The sequence below is a fragment of the Homalodisca vitripennis genome, chromosome 3, assembly GCF_021130785.1.
Source record: "Homalodisca vitripennis isolate AUS2020 chromosome 3, UT_GWSS_2.1, whole genome shotgun sequence".
NCBI lineage: Eukaryota > Metazoa > Arthropoda > Insecta > Hemiptera > Cicadellidae > Homalodisca > Homalodisca vitripennis.
The window spans coordinates 190,525,158-190,549,721 of NC_060209.1; the positions used below are offsets into that span (position 1 = coordinate 190,525,158).

General features: G+C 33.7%; 1 protein-coding gene across 1 annotated transcript in view; it reads left to right on the forward strand.

Annotated features, from left to right (window-relative positions):
* The first annotated feature begins 334 nt into the window (after nt 1-334).
* LOC124357907 (dynein axonemal heavy chain 1-like) overlaps nt 335-24,564 on the forward strand; it is a 31,843-nt gene continuing 7,613 nt past the window's right edge. Inside the window, exons 1-4 of the mRNA XM_046810020.1 lie at nt 335-3,032; nt 4,297-4,535; nt 7,908-8,066; nt 9,034-9,156. Of these exons, the coding sequence (XP_046665976.1) occupies nt 2,820-3,032; nt 4,297-4,535; nt 7,908-8,066; nt 9,034-9,156 (734 nt within the window). The 5' untranslated portion in view covers nt 335-2,819. The remainder of the gene's footprint in view (nt 3,033-4,296; nt 4,536-7,907; nt 8,067-9,033; nt 9,157-24,564) is intronic.

Genomic DNA, 24,564 nt, shown 5'->3' on the forward strand with positions numbered 1-24,564 from the left:
ATATATATGGTAGTACAATAAAAAAATCATCATAAGCGGGTTTAAAATATTTTTTCAAAGTGGCAAAAAATTACATTTTTTAGAAAACTTTAAGCTCGATGCGCGAACTAAAGATTTTAATTAATATTTTTTTATTATTTTTCTCTTAATCAGCTCAATAATACGCAACTTTTGAGCCCTATTAGAACTCGATGCTCGAAAATTTAGTTTTTTCAGCCCACCCTACTGTACAGGGTTAAAACAGTTTATTAAATATAATGTTTTATCTGGATGGCTACCATAAAATTGTATTTTTTTATATTGAAATATTAGAATTAAATAGCTTTATAAATAAATGGTTGAATTTTATATTTAAATGGAAAATATACTATTACAACTTATTAATGATTAAATATACAAAAACACACTGATTAATAAAATGAGTAGTAGTTAAATCTCGTGTGAATGTCTCTTTAATGGTCGCTCCTTCCAGGATTACCTCACACTGTAGGGTTGTAGGAGACCTATCGTCGTCTTGACATAGATGGTTAAATCTGGTTTGGTGTTGCACTCTTGTGTCCGCTTCTATATTTTCTTTAGATTCTCCGAGTTTTTGATATTCTCTTTAAAATTGTTTACGTATGTCCTACAGAATTGAAAAATCTTTATTGCGGACAGCTTATACCACTTCTTCCTCACGGAAACTCTCCTCGCAATTCAGCGCCAGCTTATGAATATTGGATCGGTAGCACTAACGATTTTTATGCGAAATCTAGACTTCCTGCGCCCCCATCTCGTGTTGCATCCGGTAGATCTCACTGCTATCTATCACGGAGCCCGTTCTTTCTGGTTGCGATCTGATTTGGAGTGCCTTCTATGCTCTAACTTCCCTCTTTTCGAACTCTTCCCGTGTATTTTTGCTACTCTCTAATTGGCTCCCTTTTTGTCTACTTCCTTCCCTAAGTACTTGCGGTCATCTTGATTAGCCTCATTAGAACAATGTTACATCTGCACTTTTACTATTTTATTTTTATATTTAGCCGTAGACTTATTTATTTATTAGAGAATGTGCCATTTGTAGCTGTAATTATTATCACGAGCTGTAAATTTCAAACTTCGATGGATATCGTTTAAATATCCATAAAGTATACAGTCATATTATGTTGTTTATACGGGCAACAACTGCCATTTTATTACAGCGTTCTATAACGCCAGAGCGGATGATCGTTTTACAAGAATTTATATTTAGAAGAGTCTAAACTATTATATATTTTGATCTTGTGCGATCAGAAATAATATCAGGGTTTAAGGTCTGTTATATTAAACAGTATGAGGAATACACTTTAACGCAGGTTGTGTTTCATTTTTCATATCACGTTATCAAATAATTCGGTTTCATACTTACTATTGTAATGAGTCTGATGAAAGATTACTTCGGAAATATAATTAATTATGCCTGCACACATAAACGCTCTGTAAAGAAAATTATCGATTCGTTCTAAATCCAAAGTGTTTAGATATAAAAGAAATCATATGTTTGAAACCATTACATTCTGTGTCAACAACAGTAACAATCAAGTCTTATGCGAACTGCTGATCGTATTTTTACTCGATGTCTATGAGTTTACTTTATTTATAATGTTATGTTTGTATTCAAACACTAGACAATGTACATATCTCAATGAACTAGTATTGTTGATTTATATATACTACTACATTTTGAATCTAGACCTACTCCAAGAGGAACGGGTGTGAACCTCGGGTTATAAAACAGTTCAGGTAGAGTGGTGAACACTAAGATTATTTAAACATTACTATAAATATTATATTAATGCTGCGTGTCAGTTTGGTTTACTTCGGAACGTTTATATATTTGTAGAATACGCAACCCCTCAGCGTGCTGCTGGGAATCCGTGTGTCCGCAGGTAGTTTCCGACGTTTGTCTGACGGGAAGTAATAGGAAAACCGTGCAAATCTAATGTGAGTTCTCATTGTCTGAGATCGGTAGCTTCGTGGTGATGAATCAACTACACTTTTGCAGTAACCCATGGAAAGTTAGTTAAGTCAATATTTCTTAGACATCTGTTACACTCGTAAACATTGTGTTCCTTTAGTCATGTTGCCTTAGAATTTCGACAATCTCGTCGGATGTCATATTCAATATTTGATAATAATTAAAAAAAAAAACATGCTTTCGTGTAATTTAGATGGTGTAAATCACAGACTAGCGGTCACTAAGATTGCTTACAACATTGTAAGAATGGACTTAGTGCTCACTTCTAGTGGTTCTGAGTAAGTCATCCGTTCTTGAAAGCGCAAACTATAGTACAGCCTCAGGAAGAGAGGATGTTAACTGATCCACCTGAACAATTTCTTGTATTACCGACCAACTGCAAATTTCCGAAAAGATCATGTTTTACTCATATACCATAGTAGTAGTTCTGTGGGAATCAATTTACCACATAAGCTGATAAACACATCCTGTCGATCGCTTAAACAGCTTAAAGTAAAACCTCACAGAGATGCCAAAAATCCATATAATGTAGACCCAACACTAGTCATGCTGAAAATGCGGACCTGTGGAATACTGTACCGTACCCCCGCCTAAGTGTCGAAGATACGGTATGGGCAGCTGAGGGCTATTATACATTTCAAAGTCAAATATCCAGGATAGTATCATTCATTCATTCATGACATCGTTGTTATTGTAAATTACAGTGTATTTATAACATTGTTTTTCCAAAACAAATTATTCAGATGATTGAAAACACTTAAAATTACAAATATTTGTGCGACGAGATAAAACAAAACTGTTTGTTCCAGCGTGACCTTCGGCAGAAATGGCTGAAAACCGCTCGTCTCTGAAAGGACTTACCATCAGTCATAACGTCCTTGACCGATATGACAAATGTGAAGACTCTGACCACCCGCACTTAAAGTTGTGCAATTTGTGGAAGATTAAGACCAAAATGTGCGCGCCGAGGAATCTGAAAATGTCCAATCGCCGAGCCTTCTTGTCCCCGTCCGAGCAATGGACGTTATTTGATAATGTAGTAAGTATTCCAAAATGTGTTAATAGTTGAGGCTGTGTTATTTTAATTTTTATCACCTCTGATACACATCTTTAATCAGATATAGGGGTATTAAGTGAAAGCATTTTTTATGTACGAAATAACTTTATTCACTGTTTATTAAGTATTGATTAAGAAATTATAGATTATAATGTAAGATTTAAGCTTTGCGTAGACAGATATCAAATGAAGTGAAATAATTTTGAAATAAAGACTCAGTACGGTTAGCTTTTTAAATATTGAAATACCTAAAATAGTATTTTATAAACATTAAAGGTTTATAAAGTCCCGCACCGGCTTTATATTTTCTGATCGCATATAAAGCAATAACACGGAGTAAATCATTCTTGCACATAAAAATCTACTTTATGAAGTTGGCCTACTTATCAGTTTTCTTTCATATATATTGGGATGCCCGCTAGGAGAAAAAAACCTAAAATGAGATTAAAGTTCGAGTACCTTATTGCATTAGGAGAGGATAATTTTGCAAACCCGATCTTAAAAGTTCCACTTTTTATTAAACACGGCGCTGGTTTAACTTTTAAAAATTTACAACGTAGACGGCTTAATATTCTTTTTAGTTGAGAAATTCAAGCTTTGTAAATGCATACAAAATGCGTAAGAAATAATTTTTAGGGGAGCATCATATCTAATGGAGAATAGTTTTTAAAGAGTTTGTCAAAAATATTAAATATAACTATAGATTTATAAACAGTATAAAAGGGCTGTGTCTAGCAAGAATGAATACCGCTAACTTGTAACCGTAACTTTATACCTGATGTTTCTATATAAAATGAGGGTCAGCTAACCTTACACAGACCCTTAATAAGGCTACTTTTAGTCTCTATTTAGTTGTCTGACGACGACATAATTATTATTTATATTCTAAACGTAATTTCTGCAAAACGTTTTGCCAGATGTCCTAAAATTTTCCGACTATCCCGGCGCACAAGGAGATTTGTTTCTTTGTGTATTTTCTTGAATTGAATTGTAAGTTTTATGAATTTGGCTTGTTTACTACTGTATTTCTTGATTTGGTAACTTTGGTATATGTTTTAGTATTTAATACCTGTAAAATTAAGGAGATTACAATTTTAAAACATGTTGTAAGTTTTACCAAAAATCCTTTTAAAACAGTGAGTAGTGAACTTAAAATTTATTAAGGAATGTAGTAAACTGAGAATCTTCTCTCAGTAAAAAAATACAATTGGAGTCATTACAACTACTTCGCCGTGTATATTCACAGGTAATACCGAAAAAGGCGTTTATGCCCAAATTGCACATGGACGCCATAAAGGGCTTGAAGCGCGTGGTGGTGGAGCAGAGACGGCGTGAGTTTGTTAACATAGACATCGGGAATTATCTGGAGACAAATTACAGCGTGAGTGCCGAGGATATGAGTCTCCCGACTCCTCTGAACGTAGACCCCAGCAGCCTGCACTTCTTGGCCCTGGAGCTCTTCGACGATGAAGAGTTCGAGTCGAGGTTTGTTTCCTTCAAGGACAGATTTAGTAGAGTAACGGGTTCTTCAACAAACTGCAGTATATTTACAAATTATCTTATGGTCTCTTTGGACATTTTTGGGGTGAATTAAAAATGTAATATTAACATGGATAAGAAGTGTGCTCCATTTACCGTCTGTACACGTTTTTCATATTTTTTAATGTTAGGAACCAATAAAGATTAAATGTTCCAATGTGGCCCAATTGTTGTCGTTCTAGTCTCAAACCAAGTGAAAAAGTTATCACACCACGTTTCCATATGGTAAACAGTTGAAATTGTTAAAGTTTACTAACGTAAAAATTTGAAAGTAAAAGATTTTGGAAATCTTTAAATAAATTTATTACTTCCAAAATGTAATTACAGAGGTTTTGAGACCTAATGTATAAAAATCGGCCACTAATTGAAGAGCACTTTTCCAAAACCTGCTAAGTCCAAAAAGGTAATTTTTCAGGAAACCCGTTTTTGAACAACCGCTCATTTATCAGATTACTATGCACCATATTGTTAAAAGAAGTACTTACTTATTTAAATTTTTGAAAACACTGATTTTTTTAAATATTCATTTGAATGAAGTCAATTTATTTTTGAGAAGGCTTTTTTTCAAACACAGTCCCAAGGACTTAGTGATGTTTGGAAAAAAACGTGGGACTTAGAAAGTATTTGGAAAAAATGTTTTAACACTGCATTACGTGTTCCCCAGTAATAACATATGTTCATATTTTAATACTAACAGGATTTATTAAAAAAAAATTAAACTAAGCTTTTACAATATAATATTTCATTGTCAAAGACTTTACAGAAAAGGTTCCTGTTCGTCATAAACTACTTCGGAATGATCTTGCACTGCCACATCTGAAACTACGTCTTGAAGTGCTTTAACCGTAGTATTGCTGGTCCTCTTCAGATAATTGAACAAATTTTCAAAAAGTTCTTGCACATCCTTTTTCTTTTTTTCACTAATGTGATTGCTTTCCTTTACAACATTGACCAGCCTGTAGAGTGAAGTCCCAGTTTTTTAAGAAATTCTTCTTTTTGATTTCATGCTTACTGTAATCTCCAGTGTAGCTATTTTTAACAGATATACAGTTTTCTCCCTTTTCATATTTGAAAACACGCTGTTCTCTCATTGAAAAAAGGCATTTGTGTTTTAAAAAATGGTATCTGCAATTCTTTTAAAATTTACGAGTTCCAGTCGCTACCTAAAAGTTTTAGAGTGCCATGTTCCTGCAAAATATCGTGGTATTGCTGCGGAGAAATTATTTTTTTCCTTACTCCGGTATTTCTTTTCTATTTCTTCCAAAACACACGAATTGGGGGCATGAAACTATGGCCTCTTATAGGGAAAACATGTTCTATTTTTTCAAAGATCTTACTCCTTTGTACATAATCAAGAAGTAATCCCACCAAATGTCGAATTTTTATTCTGGACTTGACGCTGCATCTGAAAACAGTCGAAGAATTTTGGGACCAGAACCTTCATGGACTGTCTCCTGATATTTATCCTCTAAGTGAGACCAAAAAAAATGATGAAGAGCAGAAGCAACTTCATTTGATCCTCTTCCAGACTGGTCTTCAGTCCATGAATAGATAAATGTGTTATTTGTATCTTGGATCTCTTCATGAACAATAAAGGTTAGGTTATATAACCATATCTGACGAGCATAAAATGTTTCGGTTACTCTTATCATAGGCAATGGCTGATTTTGTTGCATGTCGAATGCAACATTTAGGACTCCTTCTTCATACATTTTCAAAATTTCATAAAACTTTTCTGCTCGCAATTTATGAAGTCTATACTGACACATTAAGTTAGCTTTTTTTTTCGGCTGGAGATTTTGAACACTTCATTTTTTAATTTTATTTCTTCCATCGCAAAAAGAACACACATCTGCTTTAGGATTCCCAATGCTATATTGAATTTTTTCTGAAAAATATTATAAAATTTGCTGTACGATGCTACAGGCAAGGACTCTTTTCGCCTTATTTCTTTCCACAGCCGCCACATTGTTTTAACCGATAAATCTGGGGCCATATACACCCGAACACTCTTACATCTTCCATAATGGCTTTCTCGACATTTTAAGGTTTTATGTATTCTATGATGGAGGATGTTTAATCAGTATCTTTTTAATTTTTGAATCTGTGCCAACAGCACTAAGGTGTTTTGATATACCATTTAGGCGAAATATACTTATACTGGTCAAGGAAGAATAGCTTTTGAGCACATACCCGCAACATTTGCCCAGATTTCTCTCTTACAACGTATTGAGTAAGTATCCTAGGTCTAGGATCATTTGCCTTTCTAGGCCTCTGGCGTTTTGGCTCCACAATCATAATATATTTCATAAGAAAATTGTCCTGTTCAACTTTAGACCGATTAGAATATAGTTTGCTATGGAAATCGGTGATGTCCTCTTTATTTAATAAGTTTCCTTGCATGATTTTATCTCATTGTGAACATGTTTGCAGCTAATGTGAGATTCATCTTTAGCCTGTGAGCTGTTTCTGGCATGCATTTTATGCATTTTATCTAAAAACATGTACAGGCTTGCCTGTTAAGAATACACTTAAACACTGGAAACATAAATGCAACACACTGGCAGCTTAAAACATCAACAAGTGAGGTTATGTTTATTACTGCTATATCGCATAATAGCTTGAGTCCAGTCAGCTGTTGTCCTGTATTGCGCATGCTTCTGGACATGGTGAGTTTTGGAAAAAAACCTCTGAGGGACCTAGATAAGTTTTGGAAAAAATATATTTTTCTTTTATTAAAAGAGTCATATTTTGTTTAAAAATTTATTTATTTATTATTTATTAAAAAAAAGTCACATAAATGTGACTAAGAGGGTTTAGGAAAAATTATTATAATGCATAGTAGAGCTGTGAATGTTTAATAATGTAGCGATAGCAACTCAATTTATAAAAGAATGAACTTTGGAAAAGCTCTCATTTGTACATACAACGTTTTAACTATCCACGGTATAATTTTCAAGGTTTAAACGTTAAGGTTACTAAACTTAACAACTTTATTATTAGTTAACATTAATTATGCTCTTATTACGTTTTACGACATCATCCGCCATCTTTTCACGTGGCATCATCGAATCATTAATCATTAATAATCATCATAATCATTATCCTTATTTGGATATGCACGAACAAACATTTTAGTATTATATCTTTATATGTTTTAGAATTAAAAAGCATTTTATCTAAAAACATGTACAGGCTATCCATGTTTATATTATTATATCATATATTTTGTTTGTCCTTGACCGGAAGGATAAATTCTCAAGAGATCACCAAAGAGTTTGTTAACACCTTGTATTAACAGTAACTGAATGCTTCCAGAACTGAAGCCGAATGGCTCAGCCTGGGGGAGGTGGATGGTGTAAAACATCCGGTGCCAGCTCGAGCCTTCATGCAGAAAAGAAAGAAAACCTCGATGCGCAAGCCTAAGAAATTCAGTGGCAGTGGGTCTATTTTGAGCTCATCCCTCGCTGATGCTAAGTAATTATCTAATTCGTTGTCTCTTTATGCCTCATATTAAATGAAAACAACATTTTGTTGTTTACAGTGGTCTGTATTAGACAATATATGCAGGTTTTTATGTGTACTAAACTTTTCGCTGCTCGTTAAAAATACATAACTATTTGTACACCGTTATTATTGATAATTCAAATACTATAATTTGGGCTTTGGTATCGGATGGAAAGCACTTTTTTAAGATCTTTCAATGAGAGTGAATGCACAAAATGTGCATGTTTAATTTAAATTAGAACTTGGGTCTTTGCCTGAATGGGAAACTGTATCTGTATTCCACGATGAAACGCCTAAATATTTCCCTAAACAAATGAATATACGTACTACGATCTAATTATGGTACTAAAAAGTGTTTAGGTATTTTAAATGACTTTACACCTTCAAATTTCAAAAATTGCAATTATGTAAATCGTACTTAAGTAGTGAGATTAATTATGTACGATTTAAAATCATCTATTAACAATTCAAAAGGAGATGCACATATTATTATTATATATATAATTACAATATTTATTGTATTGATATTCATTGTTGTATAGTCTGTTTATTCATAGACTGTTTTTCTGCATATTTATAAGTAATAAACGTAATCTGGGATTGGGAGAATGTATTTATGTGTATTTTTGTTATATTTGGAATTTTATGGAAAATAGTATGTAATGCCGATGCTGCAACGTGAAATTAAAGGACTGCACTTTGAAGTAGGCACTCATCGACCACATACGCCATGTTGTGTTGTCTGGGTTATTTTTGCATGTAAAGGTATTATATATAACTGAATGAAGGATTTGTGACTTCTGACAATTTATACATTTCTGTCCGTCATATTATGTTTCTTTTACACAGAGTAAATAATAAGAATATCTAAAGGCTATTTAAGGTTGTTTATATATGTTACGTATGAAGAAATTTTAAAATGTTATCATCTGTATAGGCCTAAGATAAGTTTGCCGGAGTACGTTTGGACGGATGTGGCCGTGATCGAGTACAACACTTCCTTCAAACAATACGTTGTGATCCCTTTAAGTGGCGAAAGTGAAGAATTTGAAGTTCCTCGGTTCGTATAATTAGTTAAATAACTTGTTTCTTAACTTTGTAAATGTATAATGCAATTCCAGTAGGTATTATTTCATTTAAGTGTATTCCTTATATACGAGGAATTTTTAATAGGTCAGAATCCTCATACTTATGCTATAGTTTTAGATCTGTTGCTGACGTTATGATTAACACTCCATCAGTCGCTCGGATTTCATAACGTTAGTAGTCGCGCGGAGTACAAATGTACTCCAATTACAATGTTTTTTTAAATGTACCAGTTTAGGTATAAAACCATATTTCATCATCATAATGGATTTAATAAGTATTTTGAGGGTTTTTTTTTAACAATAAATAACTTTATTTTGTAATGTTTAGACAATTCTTGACAATTTTTTCTTATGTATCATGTATTTGTAAGCAAAGTATCATACTGTGGGCAAAGATATCATTAATATGTACACTAAAATTAAATATAATTGTTTTTAAAAATTAAGAAATTATTGGCGTATCGATATAATAGCAACTTGTTTGTAACATATTTGCAATAAAAACAAGAACAAATCAATAATAGAAGCAGATTGCTAGTTAAAACTTTTTTGTTATACAAATAAAATTGAGATATAAAGTAATGCTACACATTTGCTTATAATTAATGGTTTTATTTTAATTGCCACCACCACTTTTTATTTAAAATTTTCAGGTATATTAAAACACTTAACTATAACTAACTTACTACACACACTTAGGCCTAAAAAGTGTATCATAATAACAGAGCTTTGTAAATTATGTTCAGTTTTGTGTTCTTTTATTCTTGGCACTGTACACACACACTTCTCAGGTGATCAGGACATATTATGGCACTTATTACACGTTTTCCTTGTTGACTTGTTCCTGGCTCTGCCGCAGAAGTAACATCGACCATGCGTCCCTGCGGGTACTGCTGGTTGAGGCTGATTTTGATGTGCTCCGTCCCCATCAAGTTTCAATAGCAATCTTCCTTTGATTCTAATTTCTCTTGGGATCATTCCTGGCTGATGCGGTGTTCAATCTGTGGTTTCATAAGTTCGAATGCTATAGTTTTTACAAATTCCATCCGACTAACAAAGTCCTGGTTTTGGTTATCTTTGTAAATGCAAAGAGCCATTTACTCCCCCTACATTGAAAACATGAAAAAATAGGGTTAAGGGCCACCTTCGGGAGTTTCTTGCAGTGTCATACTGGCGACACATTTTATCAAGAACGTCTACACCATACTTGGTGTTATTATAAGTAGTAATGATAACTCGCTTCCTGTCGTCCCCTGTGGCTGGGTCAATGGCAGCATTGTCGTGCATTGTTGAAATAGCCAACACGGCCTTCTTCTTTTTAGGTACATACGAAAGCAATGTACAATTCTTTTGGAATCCAAAGATACTACTTTTCAATTCCCTAGCTGCATCTGGTAAAAAGTTTGGAGGAACTTCACGTTTGTTTTTCCGTAAAGTTCCAACCATTCTAAGTCTCTTTTCTTCGCGCAGCTTCATAGCAAGTGGTACAGAGGTAAACCAATTATCAAGTGTAACATTCCTGTTTGTTCCTGAAATTGGCTCTACTAACCTTGTGTCTTGTGTGAAGTTACTGATGTTGAAAGGGCTATTTGTTTGCTTACGCACATACACCTCCAGGTTTGAAGCATAATAGTTAGTTGTAGATACAAGGGCAAAGATTTTTAGCCCGTATTTAGCAGGTGTACTTGGCATATGAACCCTAAAGGTACAATTACCTCTAAACGCCACCAGCTGCTCGTCAATAGTCAGATAATCAGTGGGTTTGTAGGATGTCTTGCAATTTGAAACAAACATTTCAAATATTTCCCGGAATGCAGCCAAATTGTCTAAGGACTTCCTTTGTTCTCTGCTAAGCACATTATCGAATCTGAGGCAACGTAATACAAATCTAAACCGGCTATTGCTCATAGTGAGATATACTGCTTCTACACCAGTCCCCATGGAGTTATCCCACATGTCGTCTATGTTTCTTCTTCCGGCTTTCAGAACACCTGCAATATATAATATCCCAATCACAGCTCTTATTTCTCGATAATATGTGGGCCTTGCATCTCTCGGCCTTTCAAATTTTGGTCTTACTTTTTGAATGTAGATATTTGTATAATCAACAATTTTTGTTATCATTTCATCAGTAATCATGCATTGAAATGCCATTACAGGAGTTTGTGCGTTTCTGGCGTTACCTTGAGGTCCTGGTTGATGAAAAGTGGGTATTATGTTGTGTCTTGGAGTGCGTGATCTTTGAGGAACTTGTGGGTCCAAATACTCGTACCATCTTGTTTCACGATCGTTACCCAAATAAAATTCAGGATTTACTAATGGGCCTTGTAGGCCTGCTACTAGAGCGATACCTGGTATATCTGGTTCTTCTTCCATCCCCACGTCCGGAACCTCAACACTACCAGCTGGTGGGGTGTCTGGAGGGTTGCCTTCTTCAACGATTTCATCAGACGTATTCTCGTCGAAATATTCCACGTCGTCCTTTTCTGATTCATCTGGATCTTGGACACAAAGAACACTTTCACTGTCATCCTCAGTTTCTCGCAACCAACGTTGCAACTGCTCACGATCACGATCAGCCATTGTTAAATACTTTGTTTATTAGTCAAATAACATAGTAGTATTGCAAATATCAATTATTTAAGATTAAAAAAGAACCATTACACAGATCACCATTTGATAAATTTGGAACGTATTTAGTCACGCGGAGTACAACTGTAGGGGACGCTGCTTTAGCACCCCCTGGAATAAGCACCCCCTCGGGCTCTGATGTCACGGCAGGGGGGTGCTAATTCGGCGCACGGACACGGACCAGGCACTGAATTAGCACCCCCCGACTACAAGGGGGTGCTTATTCAGCGCATGGACATGGTCGAAGCCCTGAATTAACACCCCCCTGTTCCAAGGGGCTGCTTATTCAGCACATGGACATGGCTCAGTCACTGAATTAGCACCCCCTAGCATTCAACCAGCAAAAAGGATATTTATCTTTTACACATTTAATTTAATCATAAATATAATAGTTGTTATCTGGATTTTTGTGACGCTGCCACTTATAAGCTGCTATCTACGATTGTTTTGCAATTTCCGATAAACGATTAAATAATATAATAATCAAATATGCCTACTTTCTCTTCAAAATTAACATAGACTTAATATTACATAATAAATGCTCCGACTAACAAGGCTAATAGACCTTAGCACTCCTCCCTCTCACACGCATTGTCATATTTTTGTAACAATTTTCACTCATAACTTTGCTTTCTTAATTTTTTCTAAATATCACCTATTAAAATAATTAATTAAATCATATCCTTCATTTACTCTATTTCAGTTGATTCTTTCAGTTAATACATTTGTAAAATTAATTAACGCACTGCTAAATATATATCACAAAAACATAAAATTCTCTTCGCACAGATCATTAAAGCCCATGTAGGCTCTTTTCCCTTTACGTTTTTTAATTACGAGTATACAGTAATTTGAGACAAATTAAAACTAATGATAAATGCTGCTTTTGTTTTTAAATTTTAATTAGCTGTCTTAATTTAGATGTATGGATTCATTCTTTTGAGATATAGGATTTGTATTATTGTATATTAAGTTATTTCATATCAACTATAAGAATACTATAAAAATACTATCATTTGTTTTCCTCTTGAATATAAGATATTTACTGCTGTACCTACAGTTGTACATTTTTTTGAAAGTAAAAGCTATTTTTGGAATATTACGTAAGGTAAAATGTAATTATGGGTTTTATACACAATTAGTCTAGTATCTATGCTGTGTCATTTTTATTGTACAGGCGTTGCGTACTGGGCGTCCATACCAATGGAAGATCTACTCATTGCCTAGTTAACCCGGGATCGGTAGCGTTATCGTAAAGGAAAACACGAGAGGTAGCGCGTATAGGCGCTCCCTAACATCAGTTTAGTGTGCTTATACAGACTTGTTTTGGACAGTTTGAATAAATTTTATAACATTTTATAGTATTCTTATAAATTTTAACATATATTACATCCATATATATATATATATATATACATAATGTAAATACCTACATTTCCTATCTGGTATTACATTGTGACATGATCGGAAACTAGTTTAACTTATTAGAATGTGTTTAATATTACGTAAATATCAAGAGAGGGATGAAAGTAACACAAGTATTACATTGCTAAGTGAAAGTATAATTAGAAATTGTTCATCTAAAATTCATGTCAGTCCAATACAATTTCAATAAAAATTAGCTCAAACAAATCGTCAATGACAAATGTTTTCCCTTAAAATGTTCTCTTCAGTCAGTTGTTTGGACTTCTTGGGAAACACATTCACTGCATACTATTTTTGTTTGTCCAGTATGCTCTTTGCAAATAGATTTTCTGCAATTACCACAGCAGACTGAGGTAAATCGGTTCTTTTCGTACGGGGCCGTAGGCACACCTTGGTTTCCGCCCGAATGTTTCTGCAAAGATAAAGACACATACCATAGTTTATTATAATTATGTTTATGTACTATTAATGATTATAGTTTACATTTATATCAATACTATTTGTTGTTCAATTTAATTTTCTTTGGAAACATAAAGTACGAGTATATTGAGCAATAATTACCTTGTCTCTCATTCCTGACAGGAAGGTCTTGGCCAAGAACGTTTTTGATTGACTGTCTGAGTCCAATTGATAGCACATCGACTGAGGCACGAACGTCTCAAAAGATGTGGTTTGACCAGGTCCATTGCAAGATTGGTGATGGATTTTCTTCTTGGAATTGTATCTCCCGTATTTGAGAAATAAATGATCTGGGCATTGACAGTAGCCAGATCAAAGAAGACCACAGAAGATTACTAGAGACCATCTGTTGTTGACTCTTTTGACACTATAGTCTTTTTTCTTCCTATCAACAACATCAACACCTCCTTTAGTTAAATTATAAAAAGTAATGACTTCCTGGTTTGATTGTCATCTCCGGTTTCAGGGTCGATGGTATCATCATCATGTTAGAGTGGAAAGCATAAGAACATTTTTATTTTTCTTGGGCACATATGAAACTAACAAAGTATTATTAGGTTCTTTGCCGAATCCAAACATACTGCTTCCAACTGGTCTTTCCTTGACATTCAAAAATTCTGGTGGTAATTGAGGCTTGTTTTTTCTGATTGTGCCTACTATTGTTGTCCTATGGTTAGCATACAGATCATTGGCAAGTGGAACTGAAGTAAAATAATTATCCATAGTAATGTTCCTGCCAGATTTGTCAATGGGTTCGGAATATTCTCTTTACGACTGCGGCTGCAGAATTGTCTGTAGGTGTAAGGACATCCGGCTGGTTGTTTACCAGGATAAATTTCCATATTAACTGTAAAAAAAGGTTCTGGCATCAACCATCGCATAAAATTTTTAATTCCATATATTTGTCAGGTTTACTGCTGATATACTGGCGGAACATACATCTTCCGCGAAAACCCTCTAACATCTCATCTATTGTTAGGTATTCCCCAGGTGTATAACTTGAATTACAACTACTGACGAAACTCTCAAAAACCTTTCTGATTGGAGCCAGGTTGTCAATTTTTTTTTACGAGCATTTCGAGTTCCCTTGTCATCGAACCGAATAGCCCTATACAACTGGTGAAAACGTCTTTCACACATTATTGCTCTGAAAAACTCTGGAGCTGTACCATTAGTTTCCCACATTTCTGATGTGTTCAAATGGTTGCTTTTCTTTACACCCAACATGTATAGAACACCAAAAAAGGCTAATAGTTCATCAAAGTTAGTTTGGGGGCAGTCTTTTTCCTTCTTTTTGATACGAAATTGGCCATTTTAGATAGCTTTGCATTTGTAAAAATATACAATATCATTGTTAAGTTTCATCAGAAATAAACAATTTCCAACAATCTACAGCGCTTTTCCGTTTTTTTCGCTTCACCTTTTACGCCGGGCAGTTTAGTAATAATATTATTCTTAATAGTTTTTCTTTTCTTATTTTGTTGTTTATGTACTTGCCAATTAGTATGCTCGTCCTTTCCAGTATATTGGATTCCAGACGGCTGCATTGTAGCTGTTGCAGGTGGACATTTCTGGCTTCTATGCTGACTTGAGGGCTGCAATGTGGTTCTGGAAGGTATACACTGAAGAATTGGAGGGTTAGGTGGTTCAGAAATTGGGAGATTGGCTCTTTCATCACTAGCAGAATCATTGGATTGCTCCGTATCAGTATGATGTGGAGAATTTTCAGTAGTAGCGTCACTTTCACAGTCAGAAGCAAAAGTTTCATCAGTACGACATCGTTCTCTTCTTCTATCCAACTCAAAAGAAACAGAATCACTAGGTCTGTAAGCCATTATAACGTCACCGTAACACTTATCAATAGAACATCACAACAGCGTAAAATGAACAAAACAATAACGCCAAAGGTATCGAGGTTATAGCGCACCTAACACTGCCAGCGACGCGGTCGGTATCGTGGCGAGGCGCAGACTAACAAAGCCGGCGGGGCGCACTTCCCCCTCCCTCTCACAGACCACGTGTGCGTGAATCATCGCATAACAACTTCAAAAACGTGACTCAAATACTCATTTGAGAATAGCTGGAGTTTGAAAAGTTTGAGTCTAAAATTAAAAAAAATTCTATATAACAAACGTTTTTGTTAGGCGCAACCTAACGACGCTACCTATCCCGGGTTAAGGGTATTTATTCACTGAGCATTAACAGTTCAGGCTTAATCCAATCGTGAGAACTCAATGAAACATGTTTCTAGATATAATTAAAACTATGTTATTTGTATATGAATCCATAATTAAACTATTTATTTTATTTAATAGCTTCACGGAAACGGAGTGTTCTTTTTTTAGTTTAATTAACTCAAATTTAAAAAACTAATATAATTTTGTAAACAATTTAGGCTCGTATTTTAGGCAAAATAGTTCACTGCCACACAGTATAGAATTTATCTTTACGGCATTATTGTTTCATATTTAATTTTAATTACATTTCAAAATTAGGTTTTATGGAATTAAACAGATAAAGCATAAAAATTACAGTTTTTGACTTGTCATTTATTACAGAAATAATTTTTCAGTACCTGCCCTTAAATAATTACTCGTAACCATCTGCAGTAAGAAACTAGATATAATTTTTTTATCTTATGCACTATTAGGCGTACCGTGAATCATCTGCACAATGGAACAGCTCCATAGACTTAACACTACACAAAAATCCGTAGAATGGTACTCACAAAAATATCTCAAGGTTACGCCGATAAGTATTACTATTGCTTACGTGTAAAATATCCTCTATAGAATCATGCCTAACTATTTTTCATAATTAAAGGAATATATTATAGAAACATCAAATACAAAATATCCCTTCCGACTGAGTCGGAAGAAAGGTATATTTCACATGAGGCTACAACTTGAAGATGCATTATTAGTTTATGAACTTAACACTGTGATAAAAAAACTTTTGGATGAGGCATTGGTAGCTAAGGATGATGAAGTATATTAATCCGCAAAGGTTTCCTCCTAACTAGTTAATATAAAAAAAAATTGTTTGGTCGACTTCTGTCCATCTTACCTCTAGCAGATATATACCTCTGGTAAAGGATTATACCCTCGATTATATTACTTTTTCTAACGGTATCGATGATAATTAGTGTCATATTACGAGATGAATAGTAGAATTCATATTGGGACTTTGATATTAAGTGTTATCAACTATTACATGTAAAATATTCTCACATATATGTTATGTTGCTCCTTTTATGAGTAACCCTATTTTCAAATGTGGATCATAAGTCTGCTATTACCTACAGTACTATAGGAAAGGAGGGATCGCGATTTATAATTACTTTAGAACGTCAGTTCAAAAAAATCATGCATTAAAATTAAAATTGGAATATTTTCCAATGACCATAATTTATTTCATCAGTAGTATGCCATTTTTTTAAAGACATGAAGGAGATGTCTATAACGTACCAGTTATTATACAAAAATTCCGTACGAAGGGGCGGGTATCAGCTAGTAAACATATAAAAACTTGAAACTCCTTATTTTTGCCTTAACATCGTTGCTCGTTATATATCGGCCGTCTACCAAATTTGAAATATACAGAGTGAAATCAACCTGCAAATATCGATTGTGGGACTGTAGGTCCACACATAATTTTGACGAAGCTGACGAAACCCGTCCGTACACTACCGACCCTACTGTTCAAAACTGATCAGGCCGTATCGAGTAATAATATCGATGTTATTCTCAGTTGTTATTCCTATATTAATACAGAACTTATTATGTATAGTGAATTTGTTTGATGAAATTTCGTAAAAAAATATAAGAAGAAATCAAACAATGTTTGAGTGTACAGACCCAAGGTGTGGCATATTATACTCTCTAGGTAACGGATACTTTTACACGAGTATAGAGAAAAGATAAACTATAAATGAACACTATAATGATGTATGGACAAAAACTTAAAATCATAGCCTTTTTGTATGCAGTAAAAGAATCTTTAACTATTGTGTGTTACATTAGTCACACGTGCACTTCTAACCCCATGTATCTGGAAGTGTCAAACTTAAGGATGAACATTCTTAGAATATTGTAAAAAGAAGAGTGAAATCTCAGTGAAGTCTTTAATAAAGCGTTAAAAAAAGGTACAATTTAAAATTACACTTCAGCTTAGCTGTACTATTATTTTAAGGCTATTTATGTCGGAAAGTGTAATGAATGTTCTTACACTCTAATTTTCAATTCGTTGTAATTTTTAGAACTGATTTGTAAACTAGGTAGTCAACAGGTGTATAGAGGCATAAATATTACTTCATTAATAATTAAAAAATACTAAACAAAAATACATAATATTTCATTTTGTATACAGTCTACTTTTATGTTTTTTAAATGTTTTATTTTCCGGGTAGAACAAAATCTTCAAACCTCGGTTAGAACAAACTTAACAACTGCAACAAATAGCAATCTTTACTGGTACATTTAAGCATCTACGTTTACCACCGTAATCAATAGCATATCTTCAAACTCCGTATAAATACAAGCTAAGGTCTGAGGTCTTCCATTTAAAAAACAAAATATTAAATAGAAATATTAAGCGATTAACAGTAAAGAGCTACAATAACTACTGTTTTAATTTTTGGTCTAGGTAATCAACATGTATTAGAGTGTTTTTTCTGACGTTTAATCAAAATAAACCTATTCAGAAATATTAAGGATATTATGACCACAGTTCAGCAATGTAATGTTAAAATCACCTGATTGGAGCAACTAAAATCAAAACAGCTGATTGTTGCAGTCCACATTCAGTGCTGACATATAATAAAGGCGGATATTGTTTGATAATTGGTTTTAAAAAACAAACTATATATCTTATTTCACAACCAATTTTTAAAACTTGGTATCGTTGGATTTTTAATTAAATTGTGTAATAATTGAGACCTTTTTACCATATATTGCTTTTAAGATAATTACGCTTAAAGATTTTGTAGAAATCACTATTTTGAAAATAAAGCTTGTAAGAAATTTAAATTTTTGATGTAATTAGGGTTATAAAGGTATATACAAAATTGTAACCTAAACAATCCATCAAATATAAATAGTAAGTAAAGTAATTTGGATCAAATATTTGCGGTAACAAGGCCAGTTATAAAGAATATTCATTAATACTTTCGAAATGGCGGCCATTAAATCTGATTAACTGTGAACGTCTTAAAATCCAGCAGGTATACAAGAATAAATCGGATCGTGGATTGTATCACAAATCTAATTACTCAAATACTATTTCAAACTAATAATAAATAACTCATTAAGAACATCTTTACTGTGAAAAAACACGGTTCGTGAAAATAAATTAACAGCAGCTTTAGAGTATCTTATCCCTATTTTTTATTTTTGTCATTTATTATACAAAACATTTGAAATACATGTTTTCAGGCCTATCTAAGGATAGAATATAATCATATATTTGATGTTTAATGAATTTATTTAAATATCTGTTGTTTTAGGAATATTTATTTACGAAAATTTAGTCAAGCAACAATCAGATGTATTTCCAATAAAACCGCTTATCTTTGATTTTGTCATCTATAAAAGTATTATTGTCTGAATAATACTGTACGATTTTTCTTGTTGTTTATTATTCTTAATATACAACAGATAACCTAATCACTTTATTTAGTTTTTTAACATATATTGTGAATAAATTTAAGCTTTATGATAAATAAAACAGTTTATTATTGTTAATGAAGACGTTTGTGTTGTCCTTCATTGTTCATAAAGGCGTTCATTGTTGTATCAATGACATAAAGGGGTCTTATTTGCTATAAATTCTTTGGGATTGTAATACATTTCCATATTTTTGTAGTAAACTTTCTTAAAATCTTGATACATCTGATACATAATTCTGAAAAGACCTCCGGAAATGTTTAAATTTTGTAATTCATCTGGATAATAAGAACCATTCAAAAATAACTACAATTTTCTTAAACATTTTTAGTAAAAAAATTTCAGCTGACGTAAACATGACAACACGAACGTAAAACATGACGACACGAACGTAACATGAACGTGAATTTTGTGTTTTATGTTCTATTAAAGTGATTTTGCATGTGAATTCGTGTTCTTAGCGCTAATGTTTACGTTCTTGTTGTCACATTGGTGTTCTTTTTATAAAATTACATTATTCCAACATTTTAATACATTTATCCAACAAAAACAAATCTTCCTTTATTTTTGCTTGAAGTGTTTTTTCATCTAATTTTATTTTTAACGTTTTAAAACTTGTAAATATTTTGTCTAAAAGTGTAAAACTACAACGAATTATATTAAAATTTTAGGTCAGCTGAAATTTTTTTACTAAAAATGTTTAAGAAAATTGTAGGTATTTTTGAATGGTTCTTATTATCCAGATGAATTACAAAATCTAAACATTTCCGGAGGTCTTTTCAGAATTATGTATCAGATGTATCAAGATTTTAAGAAAGTTTACTACAAAAATATGGAAATGTATTACAATCCCAAAGAATTTATAGCAAATAGACCCATTTATGTCATTGATACAACAAAGAGTTTGACAAATATTTCTGGTTCAAAGAACGATATAATTATCAATATGGGTGTTGCAAATGCGATTTGTTATGTTGTTGTTGTCTCTGAGAAATTTTTATCATATGACGTGATTAAGAACAATATTAGGGAAATCCAGTAAAATTTTAGATTTCTTAATTTTTCATTCCATTTCAGAGATTTTTTATTAAGATTTTAATATATTGTCACAGAATTTCCGTTTATTCGAAACAGATATGAGAACATTGGCAATAGATTTTACATTGATTTTAGCAGATTGATTAAAGCAGATTTAACTACAATTGTTATAGATTTTTCGTTTATTCGTAGCAGATTCAACAACATTTCCGATAGATTGATTAGAAGCAGATTTGACTAAGTTTCCAATAGACAGCTTAAGAAAGTAGAAGCAAACAGCTATAGATTCGGTTATTTTTCATTCGTGATTTTTCATTTATGGTCAGTAGATATATGGGGATTCTGGAAACGAACAGATTCGGTTAATTTTTCATTCGTGATTTACTGTTTGATTTTACAGATTCGTTTATTATCCTTTAAACAGCATTTTCCATTGATTTTCTGACTGTCCCAAAAGTGAGCCAGAACCGCCACATTACTATCTAGTTATAAATTATATATATACATATACATATATATATATATATATATATATATATATATATATATATATATATATATTTATATTATTTTATTTGATTGAAAAATAAATCGCAATATGGTTAAACCTTTATTATTCTATTCCGTTGGGGTAATTATTCATCTCATAAATACAGTATAGGCGCTGAATTAGGACCCCCGTATTCGAAGGGGGTGCTTATTCAGGGCCTGGACACGGCCACTGTGCTGATTTAGCACCCCCTTTCGTGACGTCAAAATGACGTCCGTAGCGAGGGGGTGCTATGTCCAGGGGGTGCTAATTCAGGTGCACCCAACTGTACTCCAACACTGCAGCGCTTGACAAAACAATATGTGAATAATAGACGCGCACTCCGGGACAGTTGCCTTCGCACTGGTGTAAGGGTGAAGAGGTGGGGGGAAGGTATGTGGCCGCTGAAGGTCATCAGTGTTACCAACACTCGGGAAAATGCAAAACACAACTGTACTCCGCGCGACTGATGGAGTGTTTGCTGCCTTTGCGACACTGATGTTACAATTCCATATTTTCATTAATTCCGTTTATTGTGTGGTTCTCATCCATCAAGTCTAAACCTTTTACCTTTTTTATATAAACCTTACCTTTTAACATTTGAATTAAATTCGTCACATGTAGAACAATTGTGTACTCGTAGATGACCAAAAATGATGTTAAATTCGGTTAAAAAGATGTTTCTGTAGTAGTGGTAGGACCCCTTTACTCCTTGATCTTGTCCCTTAAACCGGGATTGGTCGAGGTCGTTCGGCTAACGGGGATGGTCGAGGGGTGAGCGCGGCGCTCACCTGATACAAATGGTTTTATTTTTACATTATCTTTATATTTATAGTTTTTTCTTTTTTATTTTGTATATTCTTTGTTTTTTATGTATTTTAAAACAAATTTACAATGTTTTCTTATATACTAAATAATATGTATCTTTACATTGAACTAAATTTTTATTTTCTATTCTGAATACACAAATTTAAGTATACAATGTATACAATAAAATTAGTCTACAAACAATCTTTATAGCAAAATACAAAACGGTACAAATTTAGAAATTTATTATAAAGCAATCAACAAACAATATATCAAAAGTCATACTCTAAACGAAAAAGATTTTTTTGCAACCACTCAATCTGAACTGTCCATCTCCGATTCTGTTCTCTTTTTATTGTTGCACTGAATGCAGATTGTAACTGTGTGTTCTCTACAAAAGGGAGCCATACATTTTTTACACCTGACTGCTCTAAACCTGTTTTTTATTTGGGCAAAAGCCACACTTTAAACTTTCTCGGTTTCTCACAGGATTTGGTCTTGGTCCTTCTGTTTGATTCCCAAGATACTTTTTTATTTGGAATCGGAGATAATTTTTCAAGCCAACGTTAGAAGCCCTTGTCGTCATATGTGGCTTGATAAGATCTAAAGCCATAGTTTTGAGAAACTTGCTTCGAGGAACCTTTTTACCAGTGTTGTTGCCATTTAGTATTTTTTAGGTATTTATTCCACCAATATCACGATTAGAATAAAAGATGCGCAGCGGCCATTGAAACGATATTCTCCTCACTGAATAATTGGACGTCAATGCGTCAACTACATCGACTCCTCCCTTGTTATTATTATAAAACGAAATACTATTTTCTGGTTTCATGAGGTCTCCTGTTACTGTATCGATTTCGTCGGAATAAATTATAGACGATATCATGATGACATTTCTATATCTCTTCGGTAAATAGGAGACGACCATATAGTTCTCTTGTAATGCAAAAAGACTGCTGTGCTCAGGCGTTTGTCTTGTGTTTACTGTCTCTGGTGGCAATTCACTTTAATTTTTTTTAGAGTCCCCACTACTGTCAAGATGTTTCGAGTCGCCAGCTCATCGAAAACTGGCACTGAGGAGAACCAATTATCCATAGTGATATTTCGTCCCAATCCATGGTATGGTGCAGTCATTCTCTTCAATACTGCGTTTGTTGAGTTTTCAACATAAGGGCCGTCTGGTTGCCTTATACAGTACACTTCTAAGTTATGTGTATAAAACATTTTAGCATCCGTCACTGCAAACATCTTCAAACCATACTTCGCTGGTTTTTTGGGTATTTACTGTTTAAAACTGCAGCCTCCTCTGAAGGATGCCAACATTTCGTTCAGTGTTAGGTATTCCCCAACGCTGTAGACTTTTTGACATTTTTTGACAAACCCTTCAAATAAGCTCTTTACCGGTGCGAGTTTGTCAAGAGCTTGTCTTCTCACTCTCTTTTGCGCATCATCAAAGCGCACAGCTTTAGCCAATAGATAAAATCATCTGTAACTCATAACAAGCCTAAATATTTCAGGTGCCGTTCCATCAACCGCCCAAAGATCTTTTACATAGACATGGGAAGATCTCATTAACCCACTCAAATAAAACCATCCAATTAGTGCCTTAATTTCTTCCAAATTATTTTCAGTTACATCTGATTCACGACTGTACTTTTCTCTAATTTTCCGAGGTTTGTTGTTAGTGTACCGTGTTATTTCTTCTACAACCTGAATAGGAAAAAAAGCCTCCATACTTCCAAAGCTGTTGTAGCGTTTCTAGCTTCCCCAATAACTCCAGGAATATGGAGTACGATGGTTCTACGACCTCTGCGTCTATTCTGATTGAGCTTATGAATATTCCGCCTGGTTATTTTATCACGACCGATATAGTAGGTAAGGGTGACTGTTGTCAACATTTTCTTCAGCTACGTCTTCTGCTGCTGATTGGTCATTCTCACTTTTGTGGTTACTGATTATACATCAGAATCGTTAGACGTGTTTCTATCTAGACCTGAATTATCTTCTATTTTTAATTCTTCCTCTAGTCATTGTACTAGTACATTGTTATTCTTGATATCAAACAAAAAGTGACCCCATACTTTAGAAAAAGTTTTACGTAAAACAAATGAATTAATATGTAAAAAATATAAAAAAAACTGACGCTGATCGTCAAAGGGTGATCGCGTCACTCACTAGTGGAGTAGAACTGTTAAACACAGAGACACTGCACAGACTGAAGGTCAAGCATCCGCTTACGAGCTCCTCCGTGTGTGTTCAATGGTGGCGATCATGCCAGGTTGGATGAGAGAAATGAGTGGGCGATGGAGGGGCCTCATGCCAAACTCTGAGATTAGCCAGCGTATATAAAATAGTGGAATATGAGCAGTCCGCGCGTTCTCGCTCTGTACTCTCTGAATTTAATTTAGTTCAGTACCTGGCAATACCTATTAAAAATGATATCACTGTTATTTTCTAAACCTCCTTTCCGTAGCTCTTTAGTGTACAGCATAATATATTCTTAAATTATCATTTTCAAAGCTGGATATTGCAGGATGCAAGCACAATTAAATTGCAGGCAATCCAAGTGGACAAAAGCCTCCTTAAAATAGGTACCACTGTATATGTTTTTAGCTTCTTACTATGAATTTAAAACACATTTCATTTCAGTAATTTGGTACAAACAACATACTATATAAGTATATATATCTATGTATATATAATATATATTATATTATCTTTTTCTAAAGCTTGGATGCTGACGCTGCAGGATGCAGCGCAATTAAATTTATTTCATTGAACCGTGATTTTACAAACGTAATTAAATGGCAGGCAATTACTCTTGTCTA